The sequence below is a fragment of the Saccoglossus kowalevskii genome, chromosome 6 (assembly GCF_978046115.1).
Source record: "Saccoglossus kowalevskii chromosome 6, keSacKowa6.1, whole genome shotgun sequence".
Lineage (NCBI taxonomy): Eukaryota > Metazoa > Hemichordata > Enteropneusta > Harrimaniidae > Saccoglossus > Saccoglossus kowalevskii.
The window spans coordinates 10,129,939-10,146,113 of record NC_140646.1 but is presented as its reverse complement, the minus strand read 5'-3'; the positions used below and the strand labels follow the sequence as shown (position 1 = coordinate 10,146,113).

The following is a 16,175-nucleotide window of genomic DNA, read 5'->3' as shown; positions in this document are numbered from 1 at the left end:
TTAGCTAGTGCAAGTAAACTCTAAATACTCTGATGCACACTGCACTATGCACATAGATTATTAGCTAGTGCAAGTAAACTCAAAATACTCTGATGCACACTGCACTATGCACATAGATTATTAGCTAGTGCAAGTAAACTCAAAATACTCTGATGCACACTGCACTATGCACATAGATTATTAGCTAGTGCAAGTAAACTCAAAATACTCTGATGCACACTGCACTATGCACATAGATTATTAGCTAGTGCAAGTAAACTCAAAATACTCTGATGCACACTGCACTATGCACATAGATTATTAGCTAGTGCAAGTAAACTCAAAATACTCTGATGCACACTGCACTATGCACATAGATTATTAGCTAGTGCAAGTAAACTCAAAATACTCTGATGCACACTGCACTATGCACATAGATTATTAGCTAGTGCAAGTAAACTCAAAATACTCTGATGCACACTGCACTATGCACATAGATTATTAGCTAGTGCAAGTAAACTCAAAATACTCTGATGCACACTGCACTATGCACATAGATTATTAGCTAGTGCAAGTAAACTCTAAATACTCTGATGCACACTGCACTATGCACATAGATTATTAGCTAGTGCAAGTAAACTCTAAATACTCTGATGCACACTGCACTATGCACATAGATTATTAGCTAGTGCAAGTAAACTCAAAATACTCTGATGCACACTGCACTATGCACATAGATTATTAGCTAGTGCAAGTAAACTCAAAATACTCTGATGCACACTGCACTATGCACATAGATTATTAGCTAGTGCAAGTAAACTCAAAATACTCTGATGCACACTGCACTATGCACATAGATTATTAGCTAGTGCAAGTAAACTCAAAATACTCTGATGCACACTGCACTATGCACATAGATTATTAGCTAGTGCAAGTAAACTCAAAATACTCTGATGCACACTGCACTATGCACATAGATTATTAGCTAGTGCAAGTAAACTCAAAATACTCTGATGCACACTGCACTATGCACATAGATTATTAGCTAGTGCAAGTAAACTCAAAATACTCTGATGCACACTGCACTATGCACATAGATTATTAGCTAGTGCAAGTAAACTCAAAATACTCTGATGCACACTGCACTATGCACATAGATTATTAGCTAGTGCAAGTAAACTCAAAATACTCTGATGCACACTGCACTATGCACATAGATTATTAGCTAGTGCAAGTAAACTCAAAATACTCTGATGCACACTGCACTATGCACATAGATTATTAGCTAGTGCAAGTAAACTCAAAATACTCTGATGCACACTGCACTATGCACATAGATTATTAGCTAGTGCAAGTAAACTCAAAATACTCTGATGCACACTGCACTATGCACATAGATTATTAGCTAGTGCAAGTAAACTCAAAATACTCTGATGCACACTGCACTATGCACATAGATTATTAGCTAGTGCAAGTAAACTCAAAATACTCTGATGCACACTGCACTATGCACATAGATTATTAGCTAGTGCAAGTAAACTCAAAATACTCTGATGCACACTGCACTATGCACATAGATTATTAGCTAGTGCAAGTAAACTCAAAATACTCTGATGCACACTGCACTATGCACATAGATTATTAGCTAGTGCAAGTAAACTCAAAATACTCTGATGCACACTGCACTATGCACATAGATTATTAGCTAGTGCAAGTAAACTCAAAATACTCTGATGCACACTGCACTATGCACATAGATTATTAGCTAGTGCAAGTAAACTCAAAATACTCTGATGCACACTGCACTATGCACATAGATTATTAGCTAGTGCAAGTAAACTCAAAATACTCTGATGCACACTGCACTATGCACATAGATTATTAGCTAGTGCAAGTAAACTCTAAATACTCTGATGCACACTGCACTATGCACATAGATTATTAGCTAGTGCAAGTAAACTCAAAATACTCTGATGCACACTGCACTATGCACATAGATTATTAGCTAGTGCAAGTAAACTCAAAATACTCTGATGCACACTGCACTATGCACATAGATTATTAGCTAGTGCAAGTAAACTCAAAATACACTGATGCACACTGCACTATGCACATAGATTATTAGCTAGTGCAAGTAAACTCAAAATACTCTGATGCACACTGCACTATGCACATAGATTATTAGCTAGTGCAAGTAAACTCAAAATACTCTGATGCACACTGCACTATGCACATAGATTATTAGCTAGTGCAAGTAAACTCTAAATACTCTGATGCACACTGCACTATGCACATAGATTATTAGCTAGTGCAAGTAAACTCAAAATACTCTGATGCACACTGCACTATGCACATAGATTATTAGCTAGTGCAAGTAAACTCAAAATACTCTGATGCACACTGCACTATGCACATAGATTATTAGCTAGTGCAAGTAAACTCAAAATACACTGATGCACACTGCACTATGCACATAGATTATTAGCTAGTGCAAGTAAACTCAAAATACTCTGATGCACACTGCACTATGCACATAGATTATTAGCTAGTGCAAGTAAACTCAAAATACTCTGATGCACACTGCACTATGCACATAGATTATTAGCTAGTGCAAGTAAACTCAAAATACTCTGATGCACACTGCACTATGCACATAGATTATTAGCTAGTGCAAGTAAACTCAAAATACTCTGATGCACACTGCACTATGCACATAGATTATTAGCTAGTGCAAGTAAACTCAAAATACTCTGATGCACACTGCACTATGCACATAGATTATTAGCTAGTGCAAGTAAACTCAAAATACACTGATGCACACTGCACTATGCACATAGATTATTAGCTAGTGCAAGTAAACTCAAAATACTCTGATGCACACTGCACTATGCACATAGATTATTAGCTAGTGCAAGTAAACTCAAAATACTCTGATGCACACTGCACTATGCACATAGATTATTAGCTAGTGCAAGTAAACTCAAAATACTCTGATGCACACTGCACTATGCACATAGATTATTAGCTAGTGCAAGTAAACTCAAAATATGATGTGCACGCAGTGCATGTAGAAATTAACACAACATTTTCACATTATAATCACTAAGCCTAAATTAAGTTCAACCAATATTGTAAGATAACTCAAAAAAAGCAAATTCTTTCATGATAACATAGATCAAGAACCCGTAAATTTTAAATTCAACGTGCACTCTGTGCATGCAGGGAAAAAATTCTTTTTCAATCCCTGCCTCTTAGGTTTGTTCATTTCATGATGATATCTTCAATTCTCTAATTTTGGTGAATATTTTTGTCATTTTTGGTAAAAAGTAATATTTTCGACTTCTTGTTAAATACCGCAAGTCCAATTGCTTTGATATTACATATACATGTGGACCTCTCTCAGATTTGTTCATTTTGTAATGATATCTTCAATTCTCTAATTTTGGTGAATATTTTTGTCATTTTTGGTAAAAAGTGATATTTACAACTTCTTGTTGAAAACCGCAAGTCCAATTGCTTTGATATTACATTTATAGGTACTACATGTGGACCACTCTCAGATTTGTTCATTTCATGATATCTTCAATTATCTAATTTTGATGATTATTTTTGGTGAAATAAACAGCAAATCCCATTGCTTTGATACTATACATATTGTTAGTCTCCTTCGAACACAGTCTGAAAACGGGGACTTACGTTTTGACCTGTGTGTGTCCGTGTGTGCGTCTGTCCATGCGTGCATCCAGATCTGTATCTTAGAAATGCCTAGACCAATCACAATCAAATTTCGCACATACATCATACATGATATTATACATATGCACGTCAATTTGTTTCACGATCTGATTCAAGATGGCCGAATGGCAGCCATTTTTGTGCTAAAAATCATCAAAATCAAGCATTTTCCAGTTGTTTACAGATGGATTTTGTTCAAAATTGGCTAATACGTTAGACATTATAGAACCTTGATGCACTCTGTGTCATTCTGTTTTTCAGATATAATTAAAAATGGCCGACTGGCGGCTATTTTGTTTTAATGAATGTGGTTCTAGTGCCATATCTCTGACTTACTTTGACTGATTATGTTCAAATTTTAAATATTAATTATAGATCATGTCATAGATATACAGATATATTAGTTTGACGATCCTAATAAAAATGGACGAATGGTGGCCATTTTTGTGCTAAAAATCATCAAAATCAAGCATTTCCCGGCTGTTTACAGATGGATTTTGTTCAAACCTTGTATATACGTTGGACAATATATAGGACCTTGATGCACATCATTTTGTTTTTCAGATACATGTAAGATTCAAAATGACAGATATATTGGTTTGACGATCTTATTCAAAATGGTCGAATGGTGGCCTTTTTTGTGCTAAAAAATCAACAAATATCAAGCATTTTATGGATGGATTTTGTTCAAACTGTTCCTCATGCTTGTCATTTTATTTTTCAGATCAGATTTAAAATGGCTGACTGATGGCCAGTTTGTATTAATGAATGCAGCTCTAGTGCCATATCTCTGACATGCTTTGACTGATTATGTTCAAATTATATATATTCATTATACATGTTTTAATTAATGCTGTTCCAGAGCAATATCTCTCAATACTTGTTTGACGATCAGATATAAATGTCAATCATTTTTAATAATGTTGAACAATCATCATAATCATATTCCTGACATGTTTATGTTCCAGCTATATTACTATAAACAAAACTATACATCTTAAATTCGATAACTAACGGGGACTGTGCCATGCATGGCTTGTTCATTTTCTATCAGCCGACAGGCTGCTTGTTTTAGATCGGATTCAAAAAAGCAATATCTCTCAATATGGACAAGTAGTCATTTGACAATCAGATACTAGATGACTAAATGTCAATCATTTTAATGTTAGAAAATAGGCCAATGGCCTGTTGCTCAACGGCTATCGTACAAAAGATTAGTGCTGTATATGACAAATGCCCCAAAAGGCAGTGAGTGAGACAATAAAACATAATGCTAAAAGTGGAATTTTTTACAAAAATAACAGAAATATTCAATAAAATTAGAATCAAAGAGAGCTTAAAAAGAACTCCAGCATGTTGAGAGAATAACATAACATGATATTTGCAATTATCTGAATTCGTAATACATGTATATACCAAGTTTTGTTGAAATATGTTGAATGGTTCTTTAAATAGCAAATTAGATAATTTGCATAAATTTCCACCCAAAACTAAATATATCTGGAAACTTCCCCAACACATCTATGTACCAAGTTTTATTATAACTTATTAAATGGTTCTCAAGATATCACCAAAATAGCCTAAATATTGGTATGTAAATTAGGCAATTTGCATAATTTTCCACCAAAATCAATCATGTCTATACACATTTAAATATCTTGAGTGGTTATGTTTTCATAACAATCACAATAGACCAATCAAAGAAAACTTAGAACTCCCATGTGCTATGTGAGAATGAGAAACTGTTGACAAAACAAATGGGAAACATTACATATCTCCCTGTGAGCATATAATTTCAATATGGCATCATTGTATAATCTTCCCAAGTTTTTTCCATTTTCAGACAACTGTATTGCATTAAGGAGAAGGTAATAAAAAAAATCATGAATAAATTTGGCAACTTTTAGTGACTGGGTGAAGTGTCATCCAAGCTACATGTGTACCAAGTATCAAAGAATTTGGACTACTGGTTTTGAAGAACAAGTCAAAAGTACTATTTTTGATGAAAAATGACAAAAAATATTCGCTAAAAATAGAAAATTGAAGATATGAACATGAAATGAACAAATCTGATAGAGGTCCACCCAAAGTATATACCACACAAGTTTCAGTGCAATCGGACCATCAGTTTCAGAGAAGAAGTCGAAAATAGCATTTTTGACCAAAAATGACTATTTTAAAATATTCGCCAAATTTTTGAGTTTTGGGGGGCTAATTTGCATAATTGTTGGCAGATCAACTTCTCATGAACAAATTACCATCCACATTCATCTACACACCAAAAATCGAGTTAAGCGGTTCGGCGGTTTTTGAGAAGTCGTACACGCACAGACAGACATGGTCCGTTGAGCCAAAAATCATCATAATCAAGCATTAGCTTCTGGATCCATATCTCCGACATGTTTATGTTCCAACTATATATCTAAATTTTGATAATTAACGGGGACTGCCATGCATGGCTTGTTTAACTAAACTATCCGTAAAACAAATTAAAATAATTACATGAATGTATATTAATTGTATATTATTTTTGTGCCTCTAGTATTACAGTAAACCACAAATATGCTACGTCTATGATGGAAAATATGAAACAACATCGGGAGACATTGTACTGATCAAAGAGCTGCCTGTACCAAGATCTGCTAAAGTCAGACATTCACTGGAAAAGATAGTCTACCAAGTTGGTCGTACCATTGATCCTATAACACGCAGGAGGTGCACCTATTTCTCATACCTAGATGATGCGGGAACGAAACAGACAATGGATGATGTGGGCAAGAATCAAACAAATGCTGACATGGAATAAATTACACAGGATATAAACCAATTACATTAGGACTGAGGAAGGAACACCTGTTTAATTCGATGCAAGATATACTAATCTGATTTGTTACTGTTTTTCACGCCCGTTCAATGTGTCACATGTTTTTCAGCACCATAGTAACTCTCAAATTCTCTCACAAAATGACCCTAGATTTCCAAGAGGACTGGGAAAGCATTTTATTGGTTATATATTATTGGTTTTACTGTAGTTCTCTGTACCTTTTTATCGTCGATATGATTATTTCATCCATTGTGGAAATGATCTAAAAAGGACAAGCTGAATTGTAAATTTCATGCTGAAAGTGGTCATTTAGGCCACAGCCATAGATGTTTCTACAATTGGTAGGTCCTAATTTGTTACATATCATAAAGGGTGATTGTAATTGCACAGCGGATGTTTAAATTTCATATGAAATTCATATAGGATGAAATAATATGCACGTCTGATGTGAAAAAATAATTCTTTACTGTAATAAACCATTTTCATAGCAATGAAGTCAGTTTTACACTTTAATATTCAAATCTTATCTAAGGAGTTGACCCATACCATGGTGGGGGAGGGTCTTACAGACTGAACCTGTATCTCAAACATGTCTGGTTCAATCACACACGTTTCACTTGGGTTACATGTGCAGCTCCATTCATTTCAAAATAGCTGTATGATAGCCATATTTGTGCTAAAACCAACATAATCAAGCAGTTCAGTCATTCCATAACTGTGTGTACAGATTTCAGTTGTGCTAAAAATCATCAAAATCAAGCATTTCTCAGCCGTTTACAGATGGATTTTGTTCAAACCTTGTATATACGTTGGACAATATATAGGACCTTGATGCACATCATTTTGTTTTTCAGATACATGTAAGATTCAAAATGACAGATATATTGGTTTGACGATCTTATTCAAAATGGTCGAATGGTGGCCTTTTTTGTGCTAAAAAATCAACAAATATCAAGCATTTATGGATGGATTTTGTTCAAACTGTTCCTCATGCTTGTCATTTTATTTTTCAGATCAGATTTAAAATGGCTGACTGATGGCCAGTTTGTATTAATGAATGCAGCTCTAGTGCCATATCTCTGACATGCTTTGACTGATTATGTTCAAATTATATATATTCATTATACATGTTTTAATTAATGCTGTTCCAGAGCAATATCTCTCAATACTTGTTTGACGATCAGATATAAATGTCAATCATTTTTAATAATGTTGAACAATCATCATAATCATATTCCTGACATGTTTATGTTCCAGCTATATTACTATAAACAAAACTATACATCTTAAATTTACCTTGATGCACATTTTATTTTACGATCTGATTCAAGATGGCCGAATAGCGGCCATTTTTGTGCTAAAAAATCTTAAAAATCAACCATTTCTTGGCTGTTTACAAATGGATTTTGTTCAAACTTGGTATATACATTAGACATTATGGGATCTTGATGCAAATAATTTTGTTTTTCAGATAAGATTCAAAATGGCCGACTGGCGGCCATTTTGTATTAATTAATGTGGTTCTCGTGCCATATTTCTGACTTGCTTTCACTGATTATGTTCAAATTTTAAATATTCATTATACATCATGTCATAGATAGACAGATGTATTGGTTTGGCGATCCTAATCAAAATGGCCAAATGGTGGCCTTTTTTGTGCTAAACAATCATCAAATATCAAGCATTTATGGGTGGATTTCGTTCAAACTTGGTACATACATTAGACATTACGGGTTCCTGATGCTAGTCATTTTATTTTTCAGATTAGATTCAAAATGGCTGACTGGCAGCCATTTTGTTTTAATGATTGGGCTTCTAGAGCCATCTCTCTTAAATGCTTTGACTTATATTTAAATTTTATATATTCGTTATACATCATGTTATATATATACATGTACTCAAAATGGTTGATTTTGGATGCTGTTCCAGAGCAATATCTCTCAATATGGACAAGTACTTATTTGACGATCAGATACAAATGTCAATCATTTTAATGTTAAAATATCATATTCCTGACATGGTTATATTCCAGCTATATTACTATAAACAAAATTATACATCTTAAATTTGACAACTAACGGGGACTGTGCCATGCATGGCTTGTTTGTCATGAGAACATAGTATACAAGCGTCCCATTAAACAGTATGCAAAGAAAAAAGATTATAACAATTTTACATCCTACCTCATTACAAAATGCAAGTTTTCTTGTTCCGTAATGAATTGTTTGGTTGCAAAGACGTATAAATAAGGTTATGAGGATACTGCAAATTATACGATTGAATACATGGTCACATCGACTTCCACCACTAAGTGTCAAAATCTCACTAGAATCTTTGTGAATACTTTGCAGTAACCAAGTTACATGCATGAAGCAGCAACTCACCACTCTACTGACTGAATATGTATTGCTAAGAATAATTCTGATAATCATTGAAAACCAACAACAACTGATATCATTTATTCATAGCGCCATGGGCTGTATAATCCACCAACCATTGGTTTTTGGAGAATACTCGCCATGACATCAATCATATTACCGGAAACTGGCTCTACAAACAAGTGATAATTGCATAAAATCACACTGCATACAGAGTAAGATTTGTACATATATTTTATTTATTTCATTAAATCATGGTTACATTTAGTAAAGTTATATACTATAGCAGCCTGTTCAGGAGTAACTGTAACCCAACAATACAAAATACAAGAATACAAAAAGAAGAACTATAAATGGAAAGTGAATAAAATATGTAAAGAACTATTTTGGAATTGCTAAATATATACAAATATATACACAACAAGACTATCTTTCAAAGAAATACATATATTGCATGTCTAATTCCGATCAACCAAATCATAATCATCTAGAGTTTTTTACTGTATGTCAGAAGATCATCTATTGCAGCGGCCATCTTATCTTCATCACTGCTAACATCACCATCTTCACTAAGCCCTGCACTTGAACTACTATCATGTCGTCTTTTTTGTTGACGTATAATAATTTCATCGTTATCATGATCACGAGGTCGTCTCTTTCTTTTCCATCCTCTAGGATGTTCACCACTTAAACTCTCTCCACTGGATGATGATGATGGTGGTCTAGTTGCACTACCGAGGGTTTCTGAATCACTACTAGATGAACCAGATCCATCTCTATTATCGCTGTCACTCTCTCCAAAAATATCTTCTACTTCTTTATCCATTTCTTCCAACTCATCTGATGAAAAACTGTAAAGAGGATTGACAGTCTCTGAGATGCTTGGCTGCCGACTGAAATCTTTTCGAGATTTAGTAGATTTCTCTTCTACCTTAGGAATTTTTCCACTCTCCTTACAGGTACCTGGTTGCGTTGATGGAATTCCTGGATCTTTCCTGATTCTTTTCCCGGTTACAGGATCATAAATAGCTACAGGTGGTGGCTCCGGAGGTTGGATTGGCAGTTGTTTCTTTCTAAAGTCTTTAGATCGAATGGCAGGACTGTTACTTCTGCTACTAGATGTTGAACTTGAACCATCACTCAATTTCAATCGAAAGATCCTCTCATCAACACGTTCCCATCGATCGTAGCAACACCATAACCATTCAGGCGTCACAATATGAATTCCTCTTGTACACTGTGCTTGCTTAACTTTTACTGTTCCTGCTTTGGCAGCAACTACATGAGTGGTAGCAGTAGCAGCATTGGTTTTGTCCTTCAATTTGGGGACAAATGATGACTGAACATTAGCACCCAAGGTCTGAGCAACTTTCCATGCACGACTTTTTTCAGGAGACATGTTTGTTGGGAATACACCACTAAACAAAATATTTGTCCCTTTCAGAACCTGCCTCAGTGATGGCACAACTTCTTTCAAGTCTGGAACACTGGATGTATTGCAATCATTCTGATTTTTCTGCAATTTATCATATGCATTGTAGAACTTTGTGTGAATATTCACAAGGATGTCTTCCAGATACATTAAGTAGTCGTCATTGTCCTTATCAGGAAGAGAGTCTTTTGATTCTGTTTCATTTTCATTCTTTGTAGAAATCTCTTTCTCTTTGCTGTTGCCATTGTCTTTCTCCTTGTCGTTGTCATCGTCTATCTCCTTGCTGTTGTCATTGTCTTTTTCTTTGCTGATGTATTTCTCTTTAGTGTTGTCATTGTCTATTTGTTGGCTATTGTTAATGTCCTTATCTTTGCTGTTGCCATTTTTTCTTTGTGCATGTTCTGAGACATCTGATTTGTTTGCATTTTCAATTTCTGAATATTGTGATGCAGTATCTCCCATCTCTGAAGAATCTCCTTTATTCAAAGGATCTCCTAAACATTTTTCAACAGAGCCAGCTATGTCTGAGTCCACAACTTCAACTTTCTGGGTATTCTCACAATTATTGTCAGTCTCTTCACCCAAGTCTTTTATTGGGGTTTCTTCTTCTTTTACAGTTTCACAACTTGTCTCTTTAGCTTTACTTTGCTGGCCGTTATTTCCTTCGACTTGATCCTTGCATTTTGGAATGTTGTTGTTTTCCTGCTCAACTGTTGGCATTCCAGTTTGCTCCATATCTTTACACTGCAGTCCTGACGGCACATTGATATCTCCTGTTCCTTCAAAGTAATGATATGGCTTCACATGAATCATGTTTGGTGCAAAATTCCAGACATCTTCCCTATCATCAATAATACAGACCATATTGTCCCCACAAGGAAATATCGCCCTGAAAGATAAAAGTATATACAGTCAAAACTTTGTTATTGTCCAGCATTTTTCAGTTAGTTTTCAGTCACACAAACAAAAATACAATAGGATAATTAATTTCAGTTTATTGATAATTTGTGCATATTCACTGGGTTTTAAATTTATGGTTTTCACTTTGCAGCAAAATATTATAAATTACTTATAAACTTGAATATTTATAAAAATAAACACCAGTTACACATTGTATGAGCCACAGTCCCTCAACACCCGGTTAGGAAACGCTCCGAGTTCTATTGTCACAATGCGCGGTTTGTGTTCGTAAAATTAGCTCACCGGTAATCCCCGCGCTGTCAACATTAACATAAAATTAACATATAGTATGACATCGTTTTCACCCCGAATACCTTGCGATTCATTTCTGCGCAGACGCACACAACTTTATTATCCTGTTCACTACTGACAAGTTATAACTTTCTTTCGAGTATTTTATTATAACGAAATGCGGGGAAAACATGACGATTTCAGCGACAGTGAAATTGATTGGGACGACATTATATCCTTAAGAACGTTCTCATCTATTTAACTTGTATGGCATCCTGATAAGTGTATGGCTTCTGGTTGAAATCTGGCCACAAACGAGACTGAATTTTAACTGCAATGGAAATAATGTTATTAATTTTTTGTGATATCTAACCTCCAAATTGTATTAACTATTTGGTAGTTTAGGCCGAAATGTGCATATACGAGGGTCGATACAATCGTATACTCTCAGCATAACGGCGATAATAGTGGATGTCGCCATCTTGAAAAACGAAAGTTTTGCTGCGAACATGTTCCGAGTAACATGACATTATGTTGTTTTATATAATAAGAATGGGTCCTCGACAACATAAAATCAGTTTGGTTATCTAAAAGCTACAAATAATTCCATCTTTTAAGTTTTGGTTGTTCCTATTCCTCGCGGAACAACATTTTTTGTTAGCGACACCAAACAGCCATCTTGTTTCATACACAAAACCTAAGACAAAATCACATGCAAAGTGAACAACTGAAATAAACACCTTCCCGGCACTTATGCACAAAGTAATAAATATTATCCAGAAATTAAACTATCAAATCACAAATTAATAACGACTGTGAATATTTTGGACGTGATAACGCGATTTACGAGGGTTGAAACTTTCGTGGTAACGTTTCCATAACACAAACTTTAACAATGAACGGACAAGGCAGTTTGAAATCAAAATCTCTTTTTCCGCTATTTATAAAGAATATAGATTTTAAACTACACGTGCCTTTTCACGAAACCGATAGGATCGTACAGAGACTTGCAACTTTGAATAAAATTTACGGACTTTTCTCAAAAACACGCAATATTTGTAGACGTGCACTGAACGGAAGTGCTTCGAACGAGCTCCAAGATAATGCTATGATGTCACCGCTCTCTGCCCACAAGCGAAATACGCACTGTACACGGGACTCGGGCGATTCCCACCTTAGAACAATAGCGTTTCCTAACCAGACTGTGTATGAGCTTATACAGTGATGGTGGCACAATACAATAGATCATGGTGAGATGGCAAAGTTTTTACTGAATACAAATCATCATAGGCTGACTAATGTGAGCATGAACAACAGTTTGCAGACTCCACATTTCTGAATATTGTCTGAATGAAGTCATATTAAAGAAACTATTTTCAAAACATTATAAAAAGTTGAAGATTTTAGTTTAAACCAAATATGATTGCTAGTATTTTTTGAAAAATTTGTTGTACAGTAAAATTACACCTCAGCTTACAGTGGAACTAAGTATACAAATTGTAATACCACAAACTAACACTCGTACATGTCAATGAATCCAGATTAAAAATAAATCATAAGTATTTGTTGAACAAGTTCAGGAATTCTAAAAGTGCTGAGTGGTAATTCCATATTTTTTTTAAATCAAAATCAGATTCACTCAAATAGTGATTACAATTATCAGGACAATTTACATTCTACAGTGAAGTGTTATATTGTTGATACTATAATTGTTTGATGATTTCACAGCATTCATGATTTGATGATATGAATGAGCTCACTGTTTTAGGTGGATACTTCACCACTAGAACAATTTTACCTGACTAGTGAAATTCATCATGTAAAATTAAAAAGGTTTACAGCATTCTGTTTTTGTATCCATGGAAATATGTAAACTTACTGGAGGTTGGCAGTCTTAGAGCTGGCATCAAAACATTCATCTCTAGATACAATACGGTGTGAGAATAACTTTTTATCTGGATCAATGAAGCCAGCAATCATGTGAGCATATAAACGTGCACCAAAAGTGAAGATGTGTAACTCATAAAGTTTTGATATCTTCTCTAGGAATTCCTTGCACTTTGGGCGTATTCTGGTGTGAAACCAAGGATACTGTGGTCCACTCCACAGTTGGAAATGATAAACATCCTGCATGAGAGAACAAAGAAATTTGGATTCAGTAGTAATGTATTACTTATCCTTTTATTTAGATCAGATATGGTTGCAACATCCAAGTCATATGCAAACAAATCATGACATGATAAAGTCCTTGTTAGTTCAATACTAAAAATAACTAAAATAGATCATTTTGAATGAAAACATGAAACACATGACATGATGTATAACACAGTTCTCAAGTTTGGTTGATAAATTAAAAAAAAAAGTGTGATCAGTCAATGTATGTCATGGCACTAGAACAGCATTTGCATTCGACCATTTTTAATTAGATCATGAAACAAAAGTCCATGCATATGAATCCCAAGGTATATGATAGGTGTGTCAAGTTTGAATGTGATCAGCTGAGGCATATCCAAGATACAGGTGGAAACAGACACACAAATCTCAAATGTAAGTTCTCTTTTCTGACTGCCTCCATATGGGAACCAGTGGTATTACTTCACTTCCATAATATCAGCAAAGCATTGTACCTTGAGATTTTCTGGTACATTATCCATTGTGGTGTGTATAATGGTTTGGTCTAAATCAACAATGCACACTAATTTTCTACTCTTCAACAATCTTTGCTCATCTTCTTTTGCGAGTTGAACTGCTTCCTAAGAAAACATGGTATGAGACACATCTGACATTGAATAAACGACATAATTATTTAAGTTACTAAACTAAAATTGTGTACTATATTACATGTATGTACTGAGCATGTGTGCAACTTTATACAATGGCAAAATATGATCATAATATTAGAATTTGTATCAACAATATCATATTTACACTATTAGAAGCATACCTAACCAAAAAATGTATCAGTATTAACTGCATACTGGATCTTTAAAAGATGATATATTTTGACCAAAGGCACACCTCTGTCATTTATATTAGTCTATACACTAATATGGTACAGTGTATACAACTTTTTCAGTTCATGTCACATAAAACAAAAATAAAATGCAAATTTCCCTTTACATTTTGGACTTTATTTCTCAACAGACTGTCCATTTTTTTTCAAGGATTCTTAATGATGAAAACAACACTGGAGAAAGCATATGTGTGTCATAGAATTGGGACAATTGTTTTAGTTCTGAATGTATACTGCTGACAAATTTACTCAACAGTCTTTCTCCAAATTCAAGCTGCAGTTGATAAAACAAGCAGCCTGTCGGCTGAGATAGCTCCGCTGTTAGCAATGCACATTTCAATTAAAAAACTGAAGATATCAATAAATAATGAACAATATGTATAGTATCAAAGCAATCGGACTTGCTGTTTTCAACAAAAATTCGAAAATATTACTTTTCACTAAAAATGACAAAAAGAATTCGTTAAAATTAAATAATTGAAGATATCATCACGAAATGAACATATCTAAGAAAGGACCACATGTAGTACCTATATATGTAATATCAAAGCAATCAGACTTGTGGTTTTCAACAAGAAGTCAAAAATATCACTTTTTACAAAAAATTCCAAAAATATTCACCAAAATTAGAGAATTAAAGATATCATCACAAAATGAACAAATCTGAGAGAGGTCCACACGTACTACCTATATGTGTACTATCAAAGCAATTGAACTTGCGTTTTTTTAAACAAGAAGTCAAAAATATCACTTTTTACCCAAAATTACAAAATTGAAGATATCATCATCAAATGAACAAATCTGAGAGAGGTCCACATGTAGTACCTATATACATGTTTATTGTGTAGGCATTAAACAGTGTTTATGACATGAATCTCGCGTGTTTATCACGTGACTTCGAGTGACGCAGTCTTTAGTTTGTAGCCATCTTGAACAGTTCAGTTTTTTACTCCAGTGTTTTGATTTTCTCAGAGTTTAAATTTACTTGAATTTACTCCTCACGACTATATTTCGAACACCATGGAGAGCAACACTATACGTCGCCTGGGTCGGAAACACCGCGCAACGGAGGTTCCGCTACTTAACGATGTAGATCCAACTCCGTCCACATCAGCTGATGCAAGTTCAAGACGCTTGCCTGCTACAACTCGGCAACTTAGAAGTCAAGGTCTTGATCTCTCCAATCCTTCAAATTGGTCTGCCGCTGATTTGAGAGAGAAGATTGCATGCTTGGGCATTCGGTTGCCCCCCAACACGTCCAGGAAAGCACTTTTACGGACATTTGAGTTAAATAAGGATCGCGTTGTTGAACCGATTCAACGCAATGCTGTTAACAATACCGATGACGTCATATCTTCAAGCCGTACACCAACTCAGCGAGTGATGGCGGACATTCCTTCATTCATAGACTCTTCTGACCAGGTTCTTTCACAGGCTTTGTCCGGGGATCGACAAGTGGCCGTTCCGGATGACGAGGTTCGCCATGATATAACTGAATTACATCAAAATTTGCAAGGTTTGCGCGAGTCAGTCGATGCTATACGTCAGCTCCAAGAAACCAATATGGTGGCCTCCACCAGCCTTGGCAACAACGACGGCACTGGTCTTGCAAATTCGTCAATG

General features: G+C 34.9%; 2 protein-coding genes across 2 annotated transcripts in view; one reads left to right on the top strand and one right to left on the bottom strand.

Moving 5' to 3' along the window:
- LOC100366366 (small ribosomal subunit protein uS17m-like) overlaps positions 1 to 7,033 on the top strand; it is a 34,837-nt gene extending 27,804 nt beyond the window's left edge. Inside the window, exon 2 of the mRNA XM_002737362.4 lies at positions 6,257 to 7,033. Coding sequence (XP_002737408.1) covers positions 6,257 to 6,520 — 264 coding nt within the window. The 3' untranslated portion in view covers positions 6,521 to 7,033. The remainder of the gene's footprint in view (positions 1 to 6,256) is intronic.
- A 2,099-nt stretch (positions 7,034 to 9,132) lies between these two features.
- Positions 9,133 to 16,175, bottom strand: part of LOC100366520 (RNA polymerase II subunit A C-terminal domain phosphatase-like) — a 37,971-nt gene continuing 30,928 nt past the window's right edge. The window contains exons 4-6 of the mRNA XM_006819721.3: positions 14,167 to 14,292; positions 13,419 to 13,666; positions 9,133 to 11,237 (exon numbers count right to left, since the gene is read on the bottom strand). Of these exons, the coding sequence (XP_006819784.1) occupies positions 9,404 to 11,237; positions 13,419 to 13,666; positions 14,167 to 14,292 (2,208 nt within the window). The 3' untranslated portion in view covers positions 9,133 to 9,403. The remainder of the gene's footprint in view (positions 11,238 to 13,418; positions 13,667 to 14,166; positions 14,293 to 16,175) is intronic.